General features: G+C 36.5%; 1 protein-coding gene across 4 annotated transcripts in view; it reads left to right on the top strand.

The window, feature by feature from the left end:
• IFT88 (intraflagellar transport 88) overlaps nt 1-22904 on the top strand; it is a 42969-nt gene that overhangs the window by 14286 nt on the left and 5779 nt on the right. For all 4 annotated transcript variants that reach the window (XM_030944142.1, XM_030944132.1, XM_030944124.1 and 1 more), the window contains 9 exons: nt 3615-3701; nt 4304-4490; nt 5084-5192; nt 6626-6776; nt 7928-8043; nt 10883-10935; nt 11442-11507; nt 13212-13318; nt 19033-19087. In XM_030944142.1, coding sequence (XP_030800002.1) covers nt 3615-3701; nt 4304-4490; nt 5084-5192; nt 6626-6776; nt 7928-8043; nt 10883-10935; nt 11442-11507; nt 13212-13318; nt 19033-19087 — 931 coding nt within the window. The remainder of the gene's footprint in view (nt 1-3614; nt 3702-4303; nt 4491-5083; nt 5193-6625; nt 6777-7927; nt 8044-10882; nt 10936-11441; nt 11508-13211; nt 13319-19032; nt 19088-22904) is intronic.

The following is a 22904-nucleotide window of genomic DNA, read 5'->3' as shown; positions in this document are numbered from 1 at the left end:
TTCATATGCTGGGTATGACACCTCCACCTGGGAGGTCTGGGACCTCCCTTTGATCAACTGGGGCCAACTGTCATGGCTGTGTCCTGTCCCAATTCCTTGTGCGCCCCCAGTCCACTCACCGATGGAGTGGGGTGAGGGGCAGAAAGGCCTTGGCTTTGTGTGAGCCCTGCTTAGCTAAACCTGTGTGTCCTGGTTTAGAGCAAATTTGGGAGAGAATCCCCAAAGGGGCTCCGATAGGAAAGCAAATTCAATCGGCCCCTCCCCGCAACCAGTCCGGGAGAAAATACCTCCTTGGAGAAAAGTGGAAAAAAACTGTTTATTAAACAGTAAAACCTAAACAATATAAAATAATAAAACCTCTTGCTGCTCCAAAAGAGATGACGAACTGAGAAAAACCCCTGTTCCCGAGTTGCAGCTCAGCTCACTCAGTCTCTGATCAGTCCCTCCGGTGCTGGAAATGTCGCAGGCCCGGCCTGGCCCGGTGGCCGCAGCTGCAGCTGCCGGTGCTCCCCTGGGTGTTCAGTCCAGAGCAGGTTTCAAGAGGTTCAAAGAAAAGGGGAAAAAAAAGCACAGTCCAGGGAACTTCTTTGCCTCAGCTAGCTAAACTAACTAAAAGTAAAGGAGAGCTCTGTCCCGCTGTCTGTCCATCTGCAGACAACACAGTCCCGGAGCAGGAGTGTGGAGGAGTGAGAGCAGTGTCTGAAAACAAACTGTGTGCTTCTTCTCTCCCCCCTTCTCTCTCTGCAACAAGTCTTAAAGGTACAAAACTTACTATTCAGCATAAACAAAAGAAGACGACTGGGGATAAAAGCATCATATAGTCAACCCAGGACACAGTTATCAATAGCTTCCAGCACAAACCCAAAACAGAGTCCCATACAAGTTTTTATGAAAAGAATTAACTATCCCGGCCAAAGCAGCACATTGAAACCTTTTCTGAGATCAGGAAGCCGTTTGAGAGTTTGCAAAGATTTGGGCAAATCTGGTAGCATTACTGATGATAGCTTTTGAAAGGTGAGAATGTTACAGGTAGGTAAAAGGTCTTATGATCTCAAGAATTTATTGTTTCAATGGTAATTTTTTGTGATTTCCAGTTAGGGTTCAGTAAAGGTTAAAAAAACTAAAATCAGTTCTCATAGATAAAATTAGTTACAGAAATTGTTGGTGTTTTGTGGAGTACCTCAATGGAGGGAGAAGGAAGTCTGTTGGAAGTTAGGAGTAAGGGGAGAAGAACCTTTTTACTTGGATTATGTGACAGAAGATCTTTAACCTGCACTGGAATCACTTAACAGTAGAGTGGGACTGCAAAATGGTGATGACAGAACATCTTTATATTTGTTTTGTTCTAATACAGCTGCAGCTGACATTTACATTCATCCTGCCTGCCTGTTGTTCATATACTTCCTAACTCACCAACTGCTCAACACACCTTTGGCTGAATAACAAGAATGGAAATTTTTTAAAATACTCAGTTCCAAGGCTGAAGTTTTATTGCATCTTAAAAAAAAAACAAAAAAAACCCAAACTGAAATAGATTTCTCCTGTTACAACAATGGGCTGTATGGGTTCATCATAATGAATATATTATTTTAAAACAGTCCTTGCATATAAAATAAAATTCAAAGGAAAATTACCACATTATGTTTACTTGTGTGTATAAAATACTTCAGTTTTTTAATATCGAAGAAAAGCTTTGCAAATTAATTTAAAAACAAAACTGCACGTTAACCATGCATGTTAACATCTCTGGCACACCCTGCTGGAGTCAGACAAACTAATTTGAAGTTTAACTTCTATAAGCAAATAATTTAGATACACTGGAAGCAGCTCACGAAGAATAGTTTGGATAGTCTGTGTTTTGATTGTTGAACCTAAGTAATTGTTATTGTTGGGATTAAAAAGTTAGAATTTCTTTAGAAATCTTTAAATGTAACTGATGATGCAGTACTACTTTACAAGCACAAATGGAATATTGCCTATGGATTTTCATCCTAGGACTCATAATTGCTGAAATGGTTCAAGAGACCCACAACATAATTTACCAGTAAATAAATTGAGTTCAGAATCATGTGAACTTTTTGTTATACATGAGAAGGGCATTTCTGTCAGGTCTTTATCATCCAAGGTACCATTAAGCAGTACAAGCAAAGGTAAATAAATGAATACAATGAGAAATGGATTTTCAGAAAGAAATTTTGAACTGTAAAGCTCTAAATTCACCAAAAGTTAATTCCATGAAGAGGCAAATCTTTGCTTAAGAGTAGAGTACCTCAGATATAGTAGTGTTACATCTGGAAATATTCGGGATTATTCCCTTCTTAGAGAAAGTCACAAATATATATGTATAAAAAAAGTTTAAAAGTATCATAGTTACAATTCTTACATTTCTGAGATCACAAAATCTAGAGCCTAACTTATGTAATGCTTTTCTTGATTGAAATTGGTGTTTTTTAAAAGAATTTTCTATTTGAAGAATATTAGGATCATTAATAGTTCATAGTTCTTGGGTAGGATGTAGTTGACTGAATCTATGAACTACATTTAGCTGTATGTATTTTGTCATTTTGCACATCATTAATACAGTTATGGTTTTTGTGTACAGTAACTGTGAAAACCATGTATGACAGACAAAACTTCTCTTTATGTTTGTTTTGGCATTTGACATACAGTATCATGCCTTTGCTTTGATATGTAAACAGCAGCTTAAAGATTTCATGCAAAGGAGGAAGGAAACTTTTGACTTGCTTATGTTGATGATTAAATTGTGGTTGCCACATCTGTGTTGTAAATAGATGATGGAACTGGGCTCACTGTGATATTCTAACAGTTTGTGTTGTTAATATGAATATTTAGCATAATGGAGACAGGTTTATTTAATAATTTAGTCTGCAGTTACAAATGTATTCCATAGTCAATGAAAAGAAAAAGCTGCCTTTTATATCAGAGGGATTTTTGTAGTTTATTTGCTATAAATATGCTCCTTTTTTTTTGTCTATAAACATGTTTATTTTGAAGTTTATGAAATTTGGTTTTCATGTTCAAGTTTTAAAAAAAATCTTCTGGCCTCAGGTTTCACATTTGAGTACTTCCTAAATTTAGACAGTTGTTATTGTCTTGTTACACAAAACAAAGGCACATTGAAATCCAGTCCTACCCTATGGTGTGTATTTTTTTATATAGTGTGTTCTTTTTTGGATTTTTGATAAAGATTTTATGTCAATTCTTTGGTTTTCACTTAAAGAACTAGAAAAATAGACATGAGAATTTTCATTAGTTGACTAGATTAAAAGCAAATCATCTAACACTGCATTTTGTACCTACAGAATTGTCAGATACCTGTAGTTCACAGTAGCCTTATCTAATCTAAATTTTGGATAGGTAATAAATAGCCAATATTATTGAAATATTGTGATGAAAATTGATATTGTATAAATATAGATACAATTTTGTGTGTACATGCTTAGAAATGTGTGTTACAAGCTCTAGTAATTATCGTGTATGTGAGTATATGAGTTGATAATTTCAGCTGTTTGTTACTGTGAAGTTTGTCAATGCTTTCTGAAAGGATTAAATTCACTTCAGTGTGAAGTAAGTTGTTTCCAAATTATTTCTAGGCACTGGAGACTTTGAAAATGTTTGAAAAAAAGGATAGTAGAGTAAAGAGTGCAGCTGCAACAAACCTTTCATTCCTTTATTATTTGGTAAGTGTTTGCTTCACCAAAACCAGTTAAGAACTGTGGTTTGTGTAGCAACCTCTGTGTTTTTGTAGCAATACCTCTGTATTTCTGTGTCTGCCTAAATAATCTCTGTAAACAAGAAGAAACTGCACCTTAGAGTAGTTATTCTGGAACACCAGTTGGAATTTGGATCAGATCCCTTTGTATACTGTTAGTGGGAAGAAGAGTGAGATTGAGCCCCAGGCCACAGGAACATGCTTGCCAGTTGGATTTGTGCAGAAGCTCAGTGGCTGCATTTAAAACATTGGCCCTGGGACCGGAACACATGAAATAGGTAGCTTAGGCAGGTGTTTGTATATGAAGTTAGTAGGGTATGGATTTTTTAATTTCTTTTTTTTTTTTAGTAAATGCTACTTTATTGCAACAGAGAAAGGTTGCAGACTGAATGGGACAGAGTGGCCACTTGAAGGAGATGATCTACCTTATGCAAATATATAAGAACTATTTTAGGATGGAGTAATTGGGTTGTTTTTCATCCTCAATCCCCTGAAATTCCTGGAAGAAGCCACAGCTGCAAGAAAGTTACTTGACAAATGACCAATACAATGTTTGTTTTGTTCATGTAGGGGAATGAATTGGAACAAGCAACTAACTATGCAGATTTAGCAGTAAATTCTGATAGGTACAATCCAGCAGCTCTAACTAACAAAGGAAATACTGTTTTTGCAAATGGAGACTGTGAAAAAGCAGCTGAATTTTATAAGGAGGCTCTCAGGAATGATTCCTTATGCACTGAAGCACTTTATAATCTTGGTAAGTCACAGGTGCTATTGTGATTTAGCTTTTGACTGAAGGTAACACAAGTGTTTCTGAGAATCTGTCTTTGAAAGTTTTCTTATAGAAATATGTGTGAATTATTATTATTTTATCGAGTTATTTATGTTATGACAAGGTATTAAATTTTACTACATGTCTGTTCTGCAAAAAAAAAAATCCCAGTGTTAACAACATAATTAGTAATTGCAGATGAATAAGTTACTTTGAAGATTAAGAAATTCATACTACCCACTAAAAGGATACCAGTGTCAGCATTATTAAGCCATCAGTCATTCTCCTCTAAAAGCCTTGCCTTTCCCTCATTCATGTTGCTCAAAAAATAAGATAACATAAGTTCTTGGTCTTTGACTGAGTTCATGTTCCTTGTGAGTTTATCAGTTTGGTGGGTCATGCTGACTGATAACAGTTCTGTGCATGGCTCTCACGAATCGAGAGTCCTTTAAAGTCAAGGCAAGTACACTGCCTCCAAGTACTGTGTTTCTATTTTGCTTTTCTTGGTTATGCTTTCAGTTAATATACTGAAGTAATCTGTTTCTCATTATATTAATACTGTAACCTTTATTTTTTAGGTTTAGCTTACAAGAAGTTAAACAGGATAGATGAAGCTTTGGATTGTTTTCTGAAACTCCATGCAATCCTTCCAAATAATGCCCAAGTCCTTTACCAGCTAGCAAGCATGTATCTTTTTCTGGGTTGTTATAAGGAATGGTGGTTTTAGTAAATTCATTTAATCTGAAATACGTGTTTCAATCATGTCAAGGCGATTTAGAAATTTACTATGGTGTCCATTATAGTAAAAACTATTTATTATCTGATGTTTGTGAGAAAAATGAGACCAGAACTTAACCCTTATTGAATATTTCCAGTGAAGCAAGTTAAGAATATTAAGACTGCTCACATTGCAGGGATTAGATTTACACTCAGTATTAAATTGTGTCATGGAATATTTTAAATGCTGCTGGTTTTGCTATGAAAATAATATGGCAGATGTAGCACAATTAAGTAAAATATTTAAGAAAAAAAACCATATAGCTAAGAAATGTGACGTTCTGTTCTGAAAGCTGTTTTCAGGTTAGTTAGTGTATGTGTAAGAAAATAATTGTCTCCCAGCACTGCAGAAGCTCAACAGATTGAAAAGCTGAGGGAAGAGATTGGCTTTGCACATCACCAGTGAGACCTAAACTGTGAACTTCTTTAACAACGCTTCTGAGGATGTCCAAACTGTAATAAAATCCTCCCCAAGGCAGAACAGATTCCAGCTGATGTACTACACTTTTAAGAATAGTGTAGGTAATAAAAATATATTCTAGTCAGTAAAATAAGTAACCTCCAAACATATGAAAGATCTCTGATCTCTATTCCATTATAGACCCTTTACAGCAGTACAAATGGCCCAACAGCTCTGTGTCCATCTGGGGAAGAGCTTCTCTGCTCCACTGCTATGTAGAACTGCTTTCCACCAATTCTCAGAAGCTTCTTCAGTGTCAGGTGGGATGGAGCAGAAGCTAAAAAAACAGGTTGGGCAGTAGCTGACACTGCCAGAGCTCTGAGCCATTGTGCCATTCAGGAGGGAATTAATTCACTGCAGGCTGAGTTACAGCTAAAACTGCTGTTCTCTGGACCAAAATAGTCTGGACTGTGTTCCTTAGACATACAGCAGAAAACCCTCCTGCTGGCAAAAGGCTGCTCTTGGGAATAGCAGTTTTACCTAATCACTTTAGAACAAAATGCTGCTAGTACAGAAACTAGCCAGGTTGTAAAGGCTGCAAATAAATGGCCTGGCTCTCACCCTTTCTTCATATAAATGAGGAAGTCAAAGTCAGATTAGTGTCAGAGAGAGAGAGAGGACAAGTGAGCCCAGAGTTCTGTTGAGTCCAACATGGTTCTATGGTGAAAGAGCAGACAAAGTCTAAATACTTTTCTTCTTCTAGCATAAGAAAAATATTTCTGATACAAATGAAATTATGAAAACAGTGTGGAAAAAGAGTCATTGTATCTCCACAGTACACTGACTGGTGTAGTGTTCAGCATGTGGATTGCATTAGGCAAAGTATTAGGGATTTCTAAATCAAACTACCATTGGCATCAGTCCTTGACTGAGGAAAACTCAGATACCAGATCATGGAAGATCCCAATCAAGCCATAGAGTGGCTGCTGCAGTTGATCAGTGTAGTACCAACTGATCCACATGTACTTTCAAAGCTAGGGAATTTATATGATACTGAAGGTGATAAATCCCAGGCTTTTCATTATTACTGCGAGGTAATTTTGCTTTTTCAATGCACTTTATCCTAAGTAAAAAAAAAAAAATTGCCATAGCTTCCTATATCAAAATAACAATTGATTAATTTAAATCCTATAAAATGTCATCCAAAAAGAGAATCAAAAATGGATACTGGGGGAGAGTTAATAAAATCTGATTTTTGTAGTCAAATCCTAAGGAAATATATAGGCTATGTTTCCATGTGGATATTGGCCTCAGACTTTAATTTTTTTTTAATGTAGTCATTGTTTACACTGACCTGTAATAATATTAATTTAAAATATAGCCTGGGACAAAATGAAGTCGGGATATAATAGAAGTAATTTTAGAGGTGTGTGATGTGACTGAGTTGATTGGAAGCTGTGTCTGTATAATATGGAGATACATATAGATTGGGTTTTGTTTATGGTTGGAAGTTTTTATGTATATTTTAACAGTACAGCTATACATTATGTACACACAGTTGGCTAAAGATAGGCAGCTTCTTTCATTTCAAACCAGCTGTACTACTGTCCATAGTTTGTAGAGGTTCTTCTGTGTTAGAAACGAGAATAAGACAGAAGTGTCTGGTGCAATCTGAGAGTTCTGTTTCTTTATCTGTGCAAAGTGAGGATGACCAAATCTGTGTTGCAATCTGAATTACCAGTTGAGTTGTGCTTGATGATAATTTTGCTGCCTGATTCAGAGGGAATTTCTAAAAAGATGAAAATGCTATTAATGTAGTTATTTACAGAAAGAAATGCTTTGGGGTGAGTTTTCCAGCAGACTGATGTGAATGTGGAATTGTGCACTTATTAGTAAGCATTGTTTAATATTTTAGGTAAGTTGTTCGTACATAGATGTGATTTCAGTAAATGTTTTTTGCTGTTACAAGCTATTTAAAATAGTATTTTAAATAAGGCTAGATGGAAAATGTGACAGACTCATCTTGGGTAACTTCTAAAAAGCATTCTGCAATTAGAAAACTTAGCATGCTTTTTTTTCCCTCCCCACCAGGATCACTTAGTGTAGCACACTACTTCCATTCATTTATATTACATGTTTTGGGCATCTGGAGAATTAAATACTTGAGTAAGATATTCCAGAAGCAACATAAAGATGTTGTTTATCACTAAAGTTGTGTGGTTTTTCACCTTTCCTATTTTGTCAGTCATACCGGTATTTCCCTTCCAACATTGAGGTCATTGAGTGGCTTGGAGCGTATTACATTGACACCCAGTTCTGTGAAAAAGCCATTGAGTACTTTGAAAGGGCAGCACTTATCCTGTAAGTAGTTATTATTTTCTACCTACTCAGGTTTCTGATTAGACATCCATCAGAATACCTAGAGATAAATCAGCTAGATAACTTTAATACTATAAACAAACAGCAGGGTTAAGAATATTTTGTGATATTTTTTAATTTTCTCAACTTTCTGTTCATTTACAGCGTGTTTTTGCTCTTACTGTGCATTTCAGTGTTAAACAAAATCTTCCATTGGGCACAAGATAGGGTGTTAGGTATTAGAACCTATTTTTCTCTATTATCTGCCATTAAACACAACTATGAAGTGAAGAACAGTTCTCCAAAGCCACCAAGACCTCTTTCTCTATGGCTTCATGTGAAATATTTCCTTTTCTATTGTTTTATTTTGTGGTGAGGATTTGGTGGTTCAGATAAGTGCATGTTTTGGCTGATCTTACTGCATTTTCTCTTTTCACATGACTTCTACTTCCATCAAATAAGGCATATAAGTAAGCAAAAACATGCAGTGCTGTACTGCCAGTAATCAGTGAAAATAAATTGACAAGCTAAACTGATCCTGATAAAGATATTTGAATTATACTGAGTTTAGTTCAACAACTTAATTGCTGAAATTGTTCTTTAGCAGAATATGATGCACTTGAGTAAGTATATAGGCCATATATTTTATTTTAGTTCAGAAAGGACCTCACTAGAGAATGGTTTATAAATAAAATTTGGTCAAATTTAAATTTGTAATCCAGAGTTCAAAGAGAATTCTAAAAATACACACACAGAGTCTTTTTATGTGGAAACAAATATATGTCTACAGGTTCATGAAGAATTTTGTGTTAATAGATGAACTAAAATTCACTCCCAATAAGTGTGAATTTCTTTATTTTGTGTTTTAGGAAAACTATGTAAAATTATGCAAAACTCTGTTATAGCATCTCTTGTGATGACCTAAAATTTGACATTCTCTTTGTTCTTGAATCTGAATTACATGTATGTACAAAACAGCATGTGAACAAAAAATTAATACAGTATAATTCAAGGAAAAATGATTCTGCATATAGGTTGTAAGAAGTTCAGTAAAAAATCCTAACTCTGGCTTTGAGATGCTTGGGTTAGAGTAGACCTTAATTACAGATGAGAAAATCTAAGGTTTAATTAAGGATTAAAAATGAAAAAAAAAAATAGAGAAAAATAGACTTCATTCAAATGGTGACTTATTTATAAAGAAATAGAGAAGTACTTTAGACAAAAATACACAGGAGAGCTAACAGAAATCACAGTTCACACGTTTGCCAGTATTCTTTTCCATACAAATACTGGCCACCTTAAAAAATCATTTTAGTCAAGCTATGAGATTTCATATGCTGGCATTCACGGCCTTCTTAGAAAATTTGGAAAGAAACAGCTGAGAATAAGAGGAATTATTTCATGATCTTGTTTTGGCAAAGATTTAAATATTTTGTGCTTCATGTAGCAGTCACTCCATGCATGAAGTATGTGGATTGTAAAGTACTTACAAAGAATTGGCATATTAAATTCTTCAGTATTACTTGTAATCCCTCTGTAATACAGAAAAATGTTTTCTCTGTGAGAGGAGATTTTTAATTGTAGATAACAGAGCATAAATACTTTGCTGTTTATTTGGTATTAAAAATAGAGACTAGATATGCTAATTGATAAATATGAATGTAAATATAAACTTTATTTAAAGTTGCATTTTAAAATTAAATCCTTATTTTAGCTGTCAACAGCATTTTTAATTGTTTAGTGCATTCAGTGTTTTAATCACAATAACTACTTTTTAAATTGCATTCTGAGATAACATGTTAGACAATGAAATGGGAAACGGTTTTTCACTATCTTATTTTTCCTAGCATGCTGAAGTCTATCCTTGATAAGAGGACTTAGTGTAGTTAGTACTTGGTGCTGACAATTTATTCTCTCTAGAGTTTTCATAGTGAACTGAGTAATAAATTCTATTATGGTGTGTGTTTGGCTGCCTTTGTTTGCAGGAGACACATTCAGCTGAAACTAAAAAGGCGCAACGTTTGTATTTCATGAACTTGCTTGGCAACTACCAGGCAAACAGATTGCTTAGACTTAAAAATGGCCTGTGCTATGATTAGAGAGGAAAACTGAAGAGGATGAGTATAAAATTATTCTGAATATATTAACTTACAGAACCTTTTGGATATGATACTATTCAATTGTAAGCCAAATGTGCAAAGTGCTTTGGCTTATAGAGGATGCTTACACTGTTAACATGAAAATTTCCTAATTTTCACATTGTCGTGGTAAAAATGATGAAAGAGTCCAACAGTTTTATTGTACATGCTCAAGCATCTCAAATATTTTCTCTGACCATACTGTCACCATTATCTGCTAAAAAGAGAAGGACAGGCAGCAGCTAGGACATCAAGGTGGTAGCACAGAGGAGGAGCCACAGTTCAAAGCTGTGAGTAGGGAATCCCTACAGGGATTGCTGGCAGGAATCCCTGGGGCACGCATGGGACCCTAGTGATGGGACCTCCTCAGAATACAATTTAGCATTTTGTTCCTCCCCCATTGCTGTATCTCTGACAGAGATTAGTGGTTCACATGTCAGGTCTACTCGTTGTGTCTGGGCACAGAATCATGACCCTGAGAAAAACTCTAACATGGGACTGAAAATGAGTGACATGGCGTCCTGGAAACAGGTGTGTGATGCAGTGGTGTGTGAGTTGAGCAGGATACATTCTTTCTGGGAAGGCAACATGCTAGTTGAAACATTGATTAGTAGGTAAATAGTAGGTCTTTACCAGTGCTATGCAGATTATTTTGCTCATTCATTGTTTGGCAGTGTACATGATTTTGTTTTATTTATATCCAGGCCAACACAAGTGAAGTGGCAGCTGATGGTTGCCAGTTGCTACAGGAGAAGTGGTAAGTTCTGTAACTTTTTTGTTACTGCTTTCAAGTTTGTAACATTTTTTTGTAATTCATTGAGGTTGTTCAGCTGGGAGAATAATGAGAGGGTTTCATAGGAAGCAGGGAGGCAGACTGGGGTCTGCAGTTCCAGGTCATGGAGCACCAGTTTTAAACTGAATAAGAGTAGACTTAAACTGGGCATAAGGGAGGAATTTTTCATTGTGAGCATGGTGAGACACTGGAACAATGGTGTCATAGAGGAAGGTCAAAAACCCCAAAAATCAGTAACCTCCTCCTCATTAATTCTGTTATTTACAGAGTAATTTGGACTGTTTTCACATACTTTTAATTTTTACTATCCATTAATAAAGAATGTTAAGTTTGATCTTACCAAATTTTGTCCTACAATATAAAATAATTTAACTATAAAGATTAATTCATTTTAAGGTGTTCCAATTTCTCATCAAATATTCTTTTTTATGTTTGAATGTGTGGATAGGCGATGTTTGTTTTGTTTACAGGCAACTACCAGAAAGCTCTGGAGAAATATAAAGTCATTCACAGAAAATTCCCTGAGAATGTTGAATGTAAGTTGTCTCCTTCTGTGGTGCAACTATCGAAGGAAACTTTGTTACATTGAATAGGTGTGTTAGCAATCATGTGATGTATTTTTCATACAAAAATACTTCCATTAACTAATATTTTTATTCATGCTAATGCTGCATGGTTTTTGTGACAACACTGACGGGTGATTTAAGATATATGAGGGTAATGCTGAAGAAGAGCAATGAAAATAAACTTTAACTGAGTTTCATCAGATGAGTTTCTTTCTCATACACATCCTAGATTTTATAACTATGTTACTCATTTAATCTTTCTTATGAAAAATATATGTATTCGTACTTCTAGTTCCTGTTAGTCGAAATTTCTGCTGTGAATTTCTAGATACAAGAAAATCTTATTGCTAAGTTTTATCGAAGTCATTGTTTCCAAAAAAAATGTTGAGGGTGAGATTTTGTTGCTGGGTTTTTAACTATAGCTGGTCCCCCAGTCTCTGGAAAATCCATAGAGGATTTCAAACTAAACTGCAGGAAACACAGCTTTGAAGAGTAAGACACTTTGCAAAATCAGTCACACCTGTACTCTAAATAAAAAAGCCCTGTAGAAAATAAAGGTTGTCAGTGGTTGTGTAAACATTCTCTTCCATCCCACACCATGCCTCACAAATTCCAAAATACAAGGTTGTTGCCAACAAGTCTGTGCTTTCAGATGCAATGTGGGAAGAACAGTCATTGTATTTTATTTTAAAATTGTATCATTCTGCTTTAACAAATTTACTGATTTTTTTAAAGAGGAATCACAGCTCTCTTGTACAAGTGAAATTCAGTACTGTAACTCCTCCAAGTTACAAGCAAAATATGTTCGTGTTGGTCACACATATTTCAGAGGGGCATTTAGTAAACCTTTTAGAATGCAAATGTGTTTCTTAATGTAGTTTCTACAAATTCCACAAATGGAGGCAGGAGTTAGGCAAGACAGTTTAACTGATTTAAGTTTTCTACTGCTGAAACAATGGTTCTTCCCTCATCCATCACTGAGCATGGGCTTCCTAAACCAGCAGAAAACTAACTTAGCACAAAATGAAATAACATGTTTGTGAAAGCAGTCTGAAGAGAATGGATCATGTCCTGCTTGTTTCTGCTTCAGTTCTTTGAAAGGAATGTTAACAAACACACAGGAATACAGTGTTTTCAGAGTTTGGTAGAGTGTCTCAAGAGAATGTTTTTCAGGGATTCTTTTAGTTCAGTCATACAGTTACATTTGATTTTTATGTCAGCTTTGTTGGGGTTTAGTAATTCTATAAATATTACTCTTTAAAAATCAACCACAGACAGAGGAATAAAACATTTTGGTTCACTTGGCATTTGCAAAATTGTTTTCAACAAAATTTTCTTGATAGCAGCTCCTTAGTAATATTGTAGTATCATTTCTATGCTTTCCAGCTTCCAAAATATTTTGCAAATGTCAAGAGTTCTGAGCCAAAATACTTAGTATGCCTTTTGCCTTCCACGTATACCAATGATATTTGTACTGTTCATGGATACAGGCACAGAGAAAATAGTGAATTACTTGCAAAATATCACAACTTGTATAGTGATACTGGACTGGAGTCACCTTGTTTGCAGTTATTTGCACTGTTTGCCATTCTGCATGTCCAGTTCTATCAGGATGCACTTGTAGTTTGACCTGCTTGTAAGTCCTTTTTTAACAATGCTTTGCTTTCCAATTAGGCCTGAGATTTTTAGTTCGTCTCTGCACAGACATGGGGCTGAAAGAAGTCCAGGAATATATAACAAAGCTCAAGAAAGCAGAAAAATTAAAAGAAATCAGAGAGCAGGTAAGTTTGTTCCTGTGTGTATTACACAGTATTGCTGCAGATGTAGATGAAGCTAAAGTAATGTTTATAATACTTCAAGACAAAATGTGTTGTTAACTTCTTGGTTTATAGAAGCTTATATTTTGGGGGTTTGGGACATTTAGTTTTAAATTACTGATCAGTCTTACATCTGTCTGAATAGTTTCTGAGCACCAGATTTTCTGTGATTTTTAAATACTAGTGAAAGATGGACTATGTGGACATGAGGGAATGCCAGAGCCACTCACATAATTCAATGTCTGTGGAATGTCGTCTTTCCTACTCACTTGCCAGATTTCATTTAATACTTCAGTGTATTTATGAGCCAAGTAATAATGCAACTATAGGGAGAGATGGGAAGCCTATGAATTTGTCCATGTAAAAGAACTCCTTTTTCATTATATATAAAACTGCAGCATTGACATATTATATAGGTAGAAGTAAACTATTCATGTGAGTGCCAATTTTTAAACAAAAAAAAAAAAAAAAAAGAATTCCATGGAAAAGTAACAGGCTGTGAAAGGTATGAGATCATAACTTGTGTTCTGTTCAGAAGACTGAGCTCACAGTTTGTGTGTGTGTGCACTCGTGCATTGTTTTCTTGCTATTCTGGTGATAAAATAAGATTTTAAAATTAAAAACAGCTGCTTGTTTGAAAAGCGTTATCCATGCTGTTGAGCTGCAAAGTATTCAAGCAAACCAAGCCTATCCAGAGAATTGCCTCAGAGCTACATAGTCACATTAGGATACTTTAAGTATTAACTAATTTACTCTGCTCTTAGGAACACTTATTGGTCCCTTTTGATGACAGATCACGTGCATGTGCATTCTTGGCTATTTCTGCTTAAGTTCCAGGGAACCTGAGTATGCATGTGAATACGGGGACACTTTAGAAATGAAACTCACAAGGAGAAGCACTGACAGAAGGATTGCAGCTTCATGCTACAACCACACTTTGAGGGGCTAGCTGAGGTGTACTGACTGGGTTTTTCAGTAACTGTAAAATTCAAAGCACTTGGGAAAATGGACAAAAAAAAAGCAGTCCACAGCTGTAGTGGATTGATATTCCTCCATGTCTCCCCATAACTGTATCAGTAAGCAAAACATGACCGGGTATAATGTACCTATTCTGCAGAGCCCACAATTAAGAGATTCACTAAAGTGTGTTAAACAGCCTTTGCTTGGTTTCCGATCACTGCGGTGTCAGTGGTACACGTAGTTTGTTGCAGTAACTTTCAATACCTCAGTGCTTTACTTGAAAAAGCTCACCAACAAAACCAGTTAAAATTGGTTTATTTTATAGTTGATTAGAGAGAAGGAGGTCCCTGGAGAAGAAAAGGCCATTTCTTTGAATGTAATTCTGGGCTTTTTTCTACACTGAAGGCATTAATTGTAGATGGGCAATGTCAAAGACTTTAAAGAAAACACCTTTTTTTTCTTTACAAAAGTTAATATTTGAATACAATTTAAAAAACCCTAAAAATTGTCGTGTCTCTTTCCGTTTTTTTCATATGGGAAGCAAGAGCTTTCCCAAACACATTACTTTCTAGTGAGGAAAAAGCTACTGATAGAATATTTAAGAGTTTAAATCCTCTAAGTAACTTAAGACTTTACTAACATAAAAATTATGTATAAATTATGGGGGATTTTTCATTCTGACTTCTTTGTGTTAAGGAATTCAGTAAGTCGTACCTGAAGGACAGAAGTATCAGTGGGCTCCACCACAGACTCGTGGTTGCACAAGTTATTGCACACTTGGTTTAGACTGTTCAGGCTTTAACAGTGACCATAATTCAGCCATGATGTAGGAAGCTCCCTCTGTGTCTTTCATTTCAGTATTCCTGTTTAAGAGTGTGTCGACTCTATCCTGTCACAACACTAACCTTGCAAAGCAGGATCACAGAATGGTTTAGGTTGAAAGGAACATTTAAAGATTATCTAGTTTCAAGCCCCTGCTGTGGGCAGGGACACCTTCCATTATCAGGTTGCTCAGAGCCCCGTAAAATCTGACTTTGAGCATTTCTGGGGATGGTCATCCACAGCTTCTCTGGGCAACCTGTTCCAGTGTCCCAACATCCTCGATGTATTTTTTTCTCCTTCTCTACTCTTTCTCAGTTTAAAGCCATTATTCCTTGTCCTCTTGTCCTGTCACCACAGGCCTTAGTAAAAAGTCTGTCCTCATCTTTCTTTTAAGACCCCTTTAAGTATTGAAAGGCCACAACAACCCTCCAGAGTCATCTCTTCTCCAGGCTGAACAACTTCAACCCTCTCAGCCTGTCTTCACTGGAGAAGTGCTTCAGCTCTCTTTTCATCTTCATGGCCCTCCTCTGGGCCCTCTCCAGCAGGGCCATGTCCTTACACTGGATGCCCCAGAACTGGACACACAACTCTGGAGCCTCAGGAGGACAGAGTAGAGCAGATCTGTCTAGAATAGATAGGGTGTCTATGATGGCACTTTTAACTAGTCAAAGCTTCAAGGTAGATCTGCTTAAATATTTCCTCTAGCATGTTACCTAGAAAACAACAACAAAAAAAAATTAATTCAGCCTTTTGAATAAGCCTGGTAGTACTGTAGTTTAAACTAAACCAATTTTCATTTAAGCAGATAAAATGAAATGCAGTAAGTTTAAAAAACCCAAACAAACCCCAAACAAACATGCCTCTTGCCTTTGTGCCCCCTAAAAACCACTGCCAATAATAAAACTACAACAGGTTTCTTGTCAGTTCTGTCAACTTCATTACTGCAGACAGACTAGTGTTTCCAGCCTGAGTAAGCTCTGAATGGGAGCAAAATTCTGCCCCTGTGGTTCCAAGTACAAGTTTTGAAGTACTGTCTTCAAAACCTCTGAAGTCTGATCAGTTGCTTTCTGCTCCTCCTTGCTGCTCCTTGTCTTGGCAGGACATGCTCCCATCTCCTTCTTCTGCCTTTCTCCCGTGCCACACTCTGAAAACTTTCCAAGTTCCTCCCAAAGGAAAGCAACAACTTCTTCTGCTCCCAAGGAACCCACTGACACAGTTTTCTTAGAAATGAACATCATTGTAGTTGGTAAAGGAGCAAAGGAGCAAAGACTCTAAGGAAAGATGTTTCAGGACACACTGTGATTCAGTATGCAGCTGTCCTGCATTAGTACTGGAGTATTTTTCTGTGACAATCTCTACATCAGTGCTGTCTTGCAAACAATTTCCCTGCAGTTCCTTCTTTTGCTATTGATGTTATATCTGGATTCCCATCCTCTGATTTTGGGTTTGGGAAGGTTTTTTGTTTGTTTCTTGGTTGGGGGTGGTTGTGTGTGTGATTTTTAGTCTTCTCTCTGCCATCTGGCTTTGGAAATTACTAGGGATTTTTTCCTAAGTTCCTTCTGTCATCCATGACCATACAGTCATAAACTGTACTTTCTAGTTCTAAAATTACCAAATTTTAATATTTCACCACCTAAGTTTCCAATAGGAATACTGGTTTCAGTTAGCAGTACCAGATACAGTTCAATTACTGCTCCCAATTTTAGACTCACCCTTGACTTCTCAATTGCACCCAGTAAAGACAAAATAGGTAAAATGCTAGGGTAGTATACCTGCATTTCACAGTCTGCACACAGACTTTGTTTTCCTGTAGAAATTTATCAAAATTTTCTATTTTGGCAATGTTTTTCCAGAATAAGTATATCCACATGGAGTATACCAAAATAAATATTCTGGAGTACTTATTTCCCTCAGTTTTCAAATATGGACAAGTTGTTAAATACTTCCAGCCAAGAATCTGGGAACATCTGTGGAATTCATTCCCTGTAGAAATTTTTCTCCCTGCTTCTCACAGCATTTAGTTTTTACTGCAACCTTCATATGTTAGAATGTTCGGGGGGTGGTGGGAGTACGAGGGGAGCTGGGGTCTTTTGTTTCTGTTTCTTTGACTGTTTTTTTTTTACTACATTAGTCTTCCTTTTTCATATTTCACTCTAAAAAAGACAGGTAATAGTGTAAAAGTTCACAGAGCCTCCTTGGCACTGCTGTGCACACACATTACTGTTTATTTCCGTTTAGTGAGCTTAATGATTGAGAACGGGGCTGATGGGCTGTGCTGAGAAGCAGTGATGAGAGGTGCAAATGCTGCAGGGGCCTTACTGCCTTTGCCTTCAGGCATCCACATCTGGGCTAACCATCCTAAATGTCTTTTGCAGTCATGGGAGAAATAGGCATTTTTAGGGTGGAAACCTATTTTGAATGTCTGCTTTTAGTGTGGGATTACTTACAAACTACTCACTTGGAATTTTACAGGAATTAATCATATGTTTAAACTGTAGTTATTATGTTATATTTTGGGAGGAAGGTCCTAGGGTGTAAATGCCAAGAGGGCACTATCACATAGGGACTGCTTCCCTTGGGTAGACAGAAGCTGAGCTGCTGTCAGACTTGCTGTCAGTCATTCAACAGTTGGGAGAGTCTGGACAGGCTTCCTGAAGGATTGGTATATGCTACTTCACTGGGCTGTGAAAAGGATATTTAATCCAAAATTCAGAGAACGTATTTTAGGCTTGAGGATTTCCCAAAGCAAATAAAAAGTGTGAGAAATTCTGGTCCCAGACTGAATTGCTCCAAGACCAGTCCTGGTTTCACACTAGGCTCAATGCTTTCCTGTCTGACTCCTGTGGGTTTTGATTTAAGAGTTCTTCCTTTTTCTGTTGGCATGAATCTTGAAAATTCTTTCACTTCTTTGGTATCATTCCAACTTTGCCAGACTTCATGATATTTTTCTGGTGAAAAATGAGTGAAGAATTTAGAGTAATTGACCTGAAGACATGATGTGTGTTTTAATCAGATCCTGAATTTGTATTTTGAAGTAAGATGCAGAGATATTTTATTAATAGCTGAGTGCTTTAAACATCAAGTTTTTGTACCTACCTATCAAAAAGTCCCTCACTGAGGTGTCCTGTCTTATAATTGACAAGATGTATGCATAAGAAATCTTGTGTTTTGCCAGAAGATCTAAGTCTGCCATGTCATACAAAGGTATTGCTTTGATAAACTGTTAAAATTTTCAAATAACACTCAAAAAAACACAGCTGGGAGATGTTTATGGTACCTTCCCCTATGCAAGAGAGCTGACTTTTTAAACACAGCCTTTAAAGTATTTACCTTCACCTTTATCTTGCATTTAACACTCAACAGCAAATTAAATTTTGCTGTGAAATACTGTTCTGTGCCAAAAATTCAAAATCCAAGATCCATAGGGTGAATAGTTCTTTTTATAGATTCCTCCACTTCTCCCTTTTGAGTCTTTACAATAATAAAATGCTTGTGGGATTTACAAGATGTTAATAGGCAGAGGCTACTTTGAACTTGTGCAAGGAGGGCTGTGTTGCCTGTTTTTTCAGCTGTACTTTACAAAGGAACATCTGAACTATTTTTAGGCACATTCCTTGTATAAATTTTATCTGAAGAAAAATAATTTACTGAGATATTCTACTTGAATTTCACAGAACTCCTGTTTTATGTAAACATTGAATTTAACCCTGGTTTTAAGGACAATTTTGTGTGTTGAAAAACAACCTTTAGTAGTTACAGTGTAGCAAGTCTAGTTTGACGTTCTTCTACTGTTTTATTAACAAGCTGAGTTTAATTTTCAGAAATTTTCTCTAATATGTATTACTAAATGAGGTTTTTTGTTCTGTTCTTTTCAAACCTTTTCCACTGTTGTGCAGCGCATTAAATCTGGCAGAGAGGGCAGTGCACGGAGCCGCAAAGAGGGAAGTGGTGGTAAGTAGTCAAGGCCTCTGCTTAAATATCAGTTTTGACAGGACTCTGAAGAAAACAGATTTTCTGGAAGCGTTTCTAAAGCCTCCTTTCATCCTGAAACACACACAAATATGCACTGAGCAATATGTGCTTCAGAAATTTTGTTTCATACTTTTTGATTTTTGTCACTGCAACTGGTACAGTAGCATGGATTTGGTCCCACATTTATGTTTTATATACAGGCCTTATTGTATTCCTAAAGCTAAATTTCTGATTATTTTCAGTACTGTGGACATGAATGTTTTTATCCCATTAACTTGGTATTTGAACATTTTTAACTTCGGAATATTTACTAAAAGGAATCATTTATTATAACAAAACAGAACACATAAGCCATGGAAAATAGGAATTTGTTGTTTCTTTATTTAACATGAAGAAAAGGGAATTTTGTGGCCACTGTGTAATCTGCGATGATAGGTGTTTGTTACAAGTTCAGCAGAGTGTTCTGTGCAGCCAATTCTGTAATAAGGATAACATACCCTTTACTATCTTTGAGCTCTTCCTTCCCCTTATCTCTGTATAGCAGAACTGAAGTTGTGGAGTCTTCCCTAGAAGGAAGCTTTCTCTCTGGCCACTCAGTCTCTCTGCTTCTATAAATTTGCAGTCCTGATTTCCATGAATGTAAAACTCCTGCAATGTAAGTCAGGAAACTGCCCTGTATTGTCTTTTCTGCACTAGGTAGCCTGCATATTGCAGGGCTAATGATTTTTCCCTACCATTATTAAATCCATGAAATTAGTAATGTAAACCTTACAGTCCCCCACTGCTGCTCTAAGGAAACTAGAAGACTTCAGGCTACTTCAGCCACCTGCAAAAAACCCAAAAACCAAAAAAACATACTTTAACACAAAAAGGAAATGGTTTCTTTGTATCCTGCTTTTGGTTTACCTTGATATCAACGGGTTTCATTAGAGGATATCTCCAGTAAATTCTTGCCTCTCTTCCCTTCCTTTTACAGAGAAATATTTTATGATGTGTTTTTTCTTACTTGGTAATCTTATTTCTCCACCTACACAGCAGATATTTTACTACACTTACCAAATTCTATAGGGTCATGTAAAGTCATGGCAATTACTAATGTAATCTGAAGATGACCTTAGAATGCTGTTACATTTATGAAGACTGCTTCCCTGGATTTTTTGAGGCCTAAGAGTGAGTGTTAGGTCCTTGAGAGAGATCTCATTCCTTTTCCAGCTCAGTAGGTTCACTAGAGAAGCTTTTAGATAATCTCTTGATGTGTGGAAGAAACAACCATTCACCTAGGATTGAATTTTACCTGTTCTGGGCCTCAGGCCAAAGTAATTATTTAAGTAGCAGAGCAGGGTGGAAGAGGATGGAGAGTTTCTGGGCCCTCCTTTGTTACATAAACCCTGTGATCAGGCAGCCAGCTGGAGGTGCCAACAAAACAGCACTGTGAGACAGGATTGGTCCCTGTTCTCTGGCATTAAGAGGAATCCACTTCGGCATACAGCAAGTAGAAATGAAGAGCAGCATTGGTAGCAGGCAAGGGTATTTACAGCTGTAAAAAACTTTGCATCAGGTGTGTAGGGAAAAGGGTCTCTCCAGCTCTATTTTGTAATTATCCCCACCCTCATTAATGAAAAAGGGGCATGTTTCAGGAGGGAGAGAGTAATTTAGCAAAAGAAGGTATACCTAATGCTGATGCTGAAAGGATGCTAAGACATGAATCCCATAAACTACCAGTTTGTCAGTATTTCTTTTAAAGACACAAGTATCTATGGAAAGTTGTCTTCCTTTTTTTCTTTTTTTTTTTTTTTTTTAATTTTAAAACAATAAGAAAGGGGATGAGAGGTTAAGAAGGATAAGTGTTGACCTAGAATTTGCCCTATCAGTAATTCTTAGATTGTTGAGCTTAAGATATTCAAATATATGAAAGAGTTGAAAAAAAACATAGCTTGGGAACAAGTCTGTGTAAGAGCATGTTTGAGAAGTCTTCATTATACAAATTCAGTGCCAGTGATCCAGCCTTTCTGGAAATGACTTGGCAAACAAGCAAAGGTACAGAGAAGGTCCTGTACTGAGCCTAGAGTTAACTTCCTGCTGGGATTTTTAATTAAAAGTTGTGGTGAGCTGCACTACTTATATGTATTTTTAGAATGAGTCAAAGGCACTGGGCACATTTTAACTGGTAATGTTGGCTCTGGGGAGCCTTATCAGTGAAGAACCTGGACACTCACAGCATCAGATGTTAAGGACTGGGCTGTATTTTGTTCATATTTTACTGAGGATGACTAATAGAAACCTGAAGACCCAAACATTTTTTGTTGTCCAAAGCTTGGCTTTGTTCACCTGGGTTATGAGCTGTAGTTTCATAAATTCCTGTGCATGGCCTGTGTGAAGTATAAACATGGGTTATTTTATTTCATAATATTAGTATGCTTTTGATAAATTATCGACTTCAGAAGGAGAGAAAATAAAATAAATGTATACATTTTAAGGTTAGTCTTTACGAGTGGTGTTGCCAAGACCAAAAGGGTTCATTTTCCTGTACTGTGTGAGGGATTTGCCATCATTACTGAAGCCAGTGAAGCATGGAATCCTCCTTAGTTTAGTACTTAGTAGCTAAATTGAAGTACTTACTAGCTAACTGAAGTCTTATGCATTCCAAATATTTTAAGTATGATGCCTGTTTTCTTTCTTTCCTCTTACCAGCTCACTGTCCTCATACTTGTAGCATTTCCATGAGATTTCCCCCCCCAAGTATTTTGTCCCCATACAGTTATTTATATTAAGAGTATTAATAATTCAGGTTTCCTTGTTTTAGGAAATATGATCTAAAATTGCTTTTAAAGAGGAAGCTAAGAAGAAAGAGAACTAAGCCAGCAAGGTTTGTACTTCATAGGGCATCCAGTCCTTTGCCAATATAAATTAAAACAGAAAGGTGTGTGAGATGCACCACAGCACAGTTTCAGCAATTTGATTGGTGTGTGCATGAATGGTAGACAGAATGGAACAGAGAGATCAAGAAAACTGACATCTATATATCAATGCCAGTTAAAGTCTGCTCTTGTCCTGAGAGAGAGAGACAAGCATTAAATCTAAAATCCCTACCCAAGATTGAACACATTTGTCACTCACTATAAAAAGGGAAATTTTCTTCTCCCCACAATTATCAGATTTATGGTTTTCAATCTTATTTGGGTTACGCTCGAAGCAAATGACATTGAAACAGTCCTGTTAAAATTATTATTTTTAATTTTTCAAAGGAGAAAAAAAACCCAAAAACACAATACCATGAAACTTTGAAGGGAGCTAACAGTAACATCCGAGTTTAGGTAGTTCTCAAAGATTTTCTTTCCAATAATCTTTTCTTGTTTTCATACTCACTTTTTTGTGTTTTGCAGATACATGATCATAATATCCAGAACATAGCAGTTGGTGCACTGTGTTTTTTAACAACATAAGGAATTTTTCCTGATTGATAGCATAATGCCTTTATAAGAGTAGATAATGCAAAGTGTGACATTAAGGAGTCCATTCCTGTGGCAGTGTTTACTTGTCTCTGCATTTGCCCAGCTCTCTGAATGGGGAGTTCTGTGCTGGATGAGAGGAGCCGTGCAGTCTCGGACAGGAGCCCACAGAAGCAGTGTTGAATTCAGAAGATGAAAGGCTGAGTAATTTGCATTCTCCTTGTTACCTAGGCCTGTCAGGATGGATTTGGAAAATAAACCACATGGGAATAATTTAGGTGTCTTTTCCCTTTTTCATTTCACTGGTGACTGTGTCAGTTTGTCCATCCCCAAAGATTTCCCATATT

Source organism: Camarhynchus parvulus, chromosome 1 (genome assembly GCF_901933205.1).
Source record: "Camarhynchus parvulus chromosome 1, STF_HiC, whole genome shotgun sequence".
Taxonomy (NCBI): Eukaryota; Metazoa; Chordata; class Aves; order Passeriformes; family Thraupidae; genus Camarhynchus; species Camarhynchus parvulus.
This window is presented reverse-complemented; position numbering and strand designations above follow the sequence as displayed.